Source organism: Dipteris shenzhenensis, chromosome 8 (genome assembly GCF_047967505.1).
Source record: "Dipteris shenzhenensis isolate YYH24624 ecotype China chromosome 8, Dip_SZ_1.0, whole genome shotgun sequence".
NCBI lineage: Eukaryota > Viridiplantae > Streptophyta > Polypodiopsida > Gleicheniales > Dipteridaceae > Dipteris > Dipteris shenzhenensis.
This window is the reverse complement of record NC_141603.1, coordinates 10,344,892-10,350,559: the sequence shown is the minus strand read 5'-3', so window position 1 is coordinate 10,350,559 and position 5,668 is coordinate 10,344,892. Positions and strand designations below refer to the sequence as shown.

General features: G+C 42.1%; 1 protein-coding gene across 1 annotated transcript; it reads left to right on the top strand.

Moving 5' to 3' along the window:
* Positions 1–3,137: 3,137 nt before the first annotated feature.
* On the top strand, positions 3,138–4,863 carry LOC147899088 (putative wall-associated receptor kinase-like 16). The gene is made up of 3 exons (XM_087378214.1): positions 3,138–3,657; positions 3,744–3,914; positions 3,983–4,863. The coding sequence occupies exons 1-3, from the start codon at positions 3,138–3,140 to the stop codon at positions 4,861–4,863; spliced, it is 1,572 nt and encodes a 523-aa protein (XP_087234340.1).
* Positions 4,864–5,668: the final 805 nt, after the last annotated feature.

Genomic DNA, 5,668 nt, shown 5'->3' with positions numbered 1-5,668 from the left:
AGCCTAGATATCCCTGGCAACGCCATCGTCTAATAGTCGGAGCTCAATCCCAACTTCGTCCGGTAGAAGAACCGTGAGACAGTTCCAAGACAAAGACTGACGCCCGACGATGGACCTTTTGATGGCACAATTCCGGAAACCAGCAGTGAGAAGACATCGTCAGGCATCGTCCATGTGCTGATATCTATCTCTCGGAGGCTTAGTTCCTTTAGTAATTATTTGTCAATGCTGCAAGCTTGTAGTGAGCTAGAGAATGTCAAAATTTCTCATCAGCGTTTTAGTACTTTTGTCTATCGACCTATATGCACTATTGATTGGAAATTCTGAGTTGTAAAAGGGGGTTCACATCCCAACCTACAACGAAACAAGGTTGTGGCAAGCCAGCGCAACACGGAGTCAGGCTGGACTCCTCTATCTTAGGAAGATAGAGTATATGGCAGCCAGGGGGAGAGTAATCAACAGGGTTGTCCATCAAGAGAATGTAGTTCTCTTACCTAGTTGGGATTGAGGACCATAAGCATTCTTGGCATGAGTAAATAGTCCTGGCTCTCGTCTTGTGTGGCTTTGAGCAAAATTTTTGATGCAAGGATTCTGTAATATCCATGCACGCAAGGGATGTAAGCATCACGCAGGGCTTTCAATCACAAAAAGTCCTGCAATTATGAGAATTCAAAGTTATGCCTAAGGCTTCAAAAGCATTACTTTTACTGCAAGGGATTTTGTAATATCCACCCCGCACGGTGAAGAGTCTCTGCAATGAGATAGAACTAAGACCTCTGCCTGCTCCACAACTTTGAGCCTCATATTTTTATTAGAGTTAGGAAGCTCAATCTGAGATTGGATCGAAGGATTTTAGAACTACGTAGACTGTATGCATGGCTAGATGCACGAGTATATGTATGCAGCAATAGGCCTCCCATACCCAAAAAGCAAACTATGATTTTCATCATTATCAAAGAATGTGGCGGAGGCATGTTTTGTTGCCTATACAGACACCACGGCTGGTCGTTGCACTTCCTACTACTAATTCTCTAGATTCAATACAATTTCCACAATTAACGTGAAGTTATGTTTGACATGAGTGGCAGAAGGAGTATAACACTATTGTGGATGCAAAGAGATGGCCATGGTGTAGGTCTAGGCAACAGGGTCGGGCTGTCTTTTTTTGGCTTAGATTCATGACGTTGCTGTAGAGTTCCGAGCTGTTCTTACAAAAAAATCGACTAAACACTATTCTGAATCAACGTAGGTTGTCTAGAAATTTCGTCTCTATTATGGAATCCTGGACAATTTTAGAACCGGCAGAGAGCTCGAAGATTTTGCCTCAGTATATGTAGAGCTATGAAGTAACTATGAATGGACTTGAATATTGCGCACAATGTCCGTTGATGAACTCCAGATGGTTGATGAAAGAATGTTCATGGGTTGCAACAACGGCCAATGGCAACTAGAACTCGTCATATATCTGCAGCAAGCAAATGTTCAAGGTGGATATGCACAAGCATTGATGATAGACAGAGGTGGTGTGCAGCGTAAGCGAGGAAGCAACTATGGAGATGTCTGACTCTCGCAAGCTGTTCTTCTATGACTCAAAGTCTCAAGAGGTCACACTCCTACCCACCCAAACGTTGCACATGATCATTAGTGCCCGAGAATTGCAGATCAAAATTAGAAGCAATTGTAGAAATTATAGCTAAAGAACTAGAGAATCTCTCGTTGCAAGCCCACGTTCCGACTACAAAATTAAGTCCCTAGATCCTTCCATCAATTCCCAATTCGTTGAAGTTCATCAACAGTTTAAACATACCGATCTATAGCCATAAGCTTCGTTGAACCTCTCAAAGACAGAGAAAGCATAACGAAGGAGATTCATGGGCAGTGGCTCGATACAAGCTTCAGTATAAGCAGGAGCAAACCTGATGGTGACGGCACGTGAACATTCGAAAGCCAATATGTGAGGGTCTCTTCACAAACCAATAGCCTTCATAAAGCAATCTACGTTGTTTTTGGCTTACGTTCGTCCGTTTCGCCTATATTTCAAGGTTTTGCCTTGGGCTTTTACGCAGCTTTTCAAAAGCTTTCAAAGCTTTTGGGCTTTTAGAATTTAAAAAAATCTAAGGGTGTATATTGTGCCATGTGGAAGCACAGGATTTCAGAATTTGAAAAAACGTCCTAGTGCTGGCCAAGTAAAAAATAAAAACAAACTCTTTTTCTCTATGAACAAAGTGCTTCTTCCAAAATAGTGAGAGGGATCAATGAGACAAGGACAATATAAACTCTCTTTTTCTATGTACCAAGTGCTTCTTTAGAGATCATACATATTATGATTTATCAATGTATATGGGGACATACTCACACAACTTTATTTTATTCCTATTTGTTTTACATGGGGACATACTCACTCAACTTTATTTTATTCCTATTTGTTTTGGGCACTCAACTTTATTTTATTCCTATTTGTTTTGGGCCACGTAGGCTAATTTATTTTATTCCTATTTGTTTTACATGGAGACATACTCACTCAACTTTATTTTATTCCTATTTGTTTTGGGCCATACTCACTCAACTTTATTTTATTCCTATTTGTTTTGGGCCACTTAGGTTAATTAACTTATGTGTGTCCATGGATTAATTTATTTATTTTAACCTATGTCTAAGAGGAGTGCACATTATTCAAGAGGGTTGGTTTCGAACCCACAATGTTGTATTTCCCACATGTGAGCCCTACCACTAAGCTATAGAGTGGAAGAGTATACTTAGTGCTAACTAAAATATTAGTTAGCCAAAGTTTATTCCTAGTTAGTTCTAAGTTTGATAAGATGTAAAGTTGCTACATTGGCAACGTAGGCTTTGGTAGTTTGGCATGCAATTACAGCACCCAGACTTGTGGAAATATCTCCATCCCTTACCCTTTCGGAATGCATCCCAATTGTGGACTCCCAAATTATCGCATCACCTGCACTCACAATTCTAGCTTGGCTTCCGGCCTCCTCCCATTCCTGCACCTCAACGCTTCCATACAATTCCAGGTTCTCTCCATCTCCCCCGCCTCCCTCATCATCAACGCTTCCTACTTCAAAGCCGCCTCCTGCGACCCTAACCTCCCTAACTCCTCCACCATTTCTGTCCCCGACGGCATGCCTTTCACATTTGCTTCCGACAACATCTTTGCCGTTGTCGGCTGCCGATCCACAGGCACCTTCACCGTCGATGCCTCCGACGACGTAGGTGACTCTGCAGGTTGCTTCAATCCCTGTTACAACGCCTACACCTACCCTTTTTGCAACACCTACCCCTGCTGCACTGTTGAGCTTCCTCCCGCCGGAACCAATTTCATCCAAATCACCGGAGCAGCTGGCATTTCATACGAAGACTTTCCAGTTAAATCATCATGCGGATTCTCTATGGTACTCGATCCAACCACGTACATTTCTACATCTTTTGGAGAAATCACTGTTGGACATTATGGCATCAAGCTCTCCTGGGGTATTCCCTTCCCAAATAATACCCCGACTTGTTCCACCGTCAACGCGACGACTGGATACGCGTGTTCGGAAAATTCCGAGTGCGTGGTTGCAGGCGAGAAAATGGGTTACGCTTGTAGCTGCTTGACCGGTTACCGTGGAGATGGTTACAAAAACGGAGCCGGATGTGAAGGTATCATGAGTTGTTAATGTGTTCTCGATACGTCCTCATCGCTGACCATTTTGTAAGCACTAAAGAAAACGTAACCGTATATGTAGATATCGACGAGTGTGCCGAATCCAGCTTGAATAATTGCACGGGACCTCAACACTACGGCGTATGCACCAATCTTCCGGGAAGTTATCGTTGCAGCTGCCGCCATGGTGCGGAAGGAAATGGGATCGCTCAATCTAGCAACGGAACCGGTTGCACGATTCCTGTCATCACTGGTTCGCTCTTCTCTCGGTCAAATCGACAAAATTTTACAGATTTGCATGCTGCAACGCCATATGAATGTTGTTCGCCTGCCTCACTTTCGTTGTTTTGATTTTTGGTTCAGATACAGTTTTGTCGACTGCTGCTGCTATAGTCTTTATAGGCCTCCTAGTAAGGTGGATTTATAACTCGAGAGCTTCTAGAGTGAAGAAGGCAATGTATTTCGAGAGGAATGGGGGCATTCGACTCCAGGAATACATCTCTGTAACAAGCGGAAGAGAGGCACCCAGGTTGTTTTCGGAGGCTGAGCTCCAGAAAGCCACTCAAAACTTTGCACGGCACCTTGAACTCGGACGTGGAGGCTACGGCACCGTGTACAAGGGAGTCCTTGCAGATCTTACTGCTGTGGCGATTAAAAGATCTCATCACACAGAAAAACTAGAAGTCGACCAGTTCATCAACGAAGTCATCATCTTATCCCAGATCAACCATCGAAATATTGTGCAGCTCATCGGCTGCTGTCTAGAGACACCGGCTCCTATTCTTGTCTACGAGTACGTCCCAAATGGAACTCTCTCTGATCACTTGCACGGAAAAGATGGGAGACCAGCTCTCAACTGGGAAAATCGCCTCGCAATTGCCGTGGAAAGCGCCCAAGCAATTGCCTACCTACATTCATCAATCTCCACACCGATCTACCACAGAGACATTAAATCTTCGAACATACTACTCGATAAGGCACTGATCCCTAAAGTGTCCGACTTTGGTATATCACGCCTTCTGCACATGGACGAGACCCATGTTTCCACCGTTGTAAAGGGCACAATGGGATACCTGGATCCAGAATTCTTCCACACTTTCCAGCTAACTGATAAGAGTGATGTTTACAGTTTTGGAGTGGTGCTGCTTGAGTTGATCACTTCGCTCAAGCCCGTTACCATGGAAAGAGGAGAGACAGAGTAAACTTGCTTCCCCTCTTCCATCATGCAAGGCTATACTGTTGCATGCCTTACCATGACATACAAGCATACAAATCCAAAGCTAACACATCGTCGTCTTGCTTGTTACAACCCATGATCATGCTAGACCAAGAAGACACACTGAGATAGATCAAGATGGCAGGCAAATGCCTAATGGGAGTTGTCTAGACCTTCGATTCTTGTGAATGCTCCTCAAATTGACCTTCAAAGGCTACACATGTAGCCAAGACTCTACGGAAAGCACATAGTCGTTTGCAATGCCACTACCAAAGGGTGGCTTGAATGACCACTATGCCTCAATTCAACTTCCACAAATATCAATTGTACCGGTATGAGCTCTTGCTTGTATGCAAGCTTTACATAACTATAAATTGTGTTAAATGGGAGATGGATTTGCTCATTCATTGACGATTCTACCCTTGGCCACACATGGACACAACCCATGTGATCCTTTTAAAGGATCTTAAATTTGAAGGGAGAATATAAAGAATGTAAATATTATATATATACATATAAATGTATATATAATTATAAAGTAAAATATATAAATATCTATGTATATAAATTTATGTTTATATACATATATTTATTTATTTAAAAACAAATATATATTTATATTTATATTTAAATATACATATTTTTAAAGTATAAATACAAATAAATATATATATATATATATCTATGTGTGTGTGTGTGTACGTATGTATATGTATGTGTATGTATGTATGTATGTATACGTACATACATACATACATACACATACAATGTATGTATGTATGTACGTATAC

Bases quoted from the DNA above. Each gene is read 5' to 3' on its own strand.
- LOC147899088 (XM_087378214.1), top strand. From the start codon at position 3,138: ATGCCTTTCACATTTGCTTCCGACAACATCTTTGCCGTTGTCGGCTGC. The intron at 3,658-3,743 runs GTATCATGAGTT...CCGTATATGTAG, and splicing joins AAACGGAGCCGGATGTGAAG to ATATCGACGAGTGTGCCGAA. The intron at 3,915-3,982 runs GTTCGCTCTTCT...CCATATGAATGT, and splicing joins CACGATTCCTGTCATCACTG to TGTTCGCCTGCCTCACTTTC.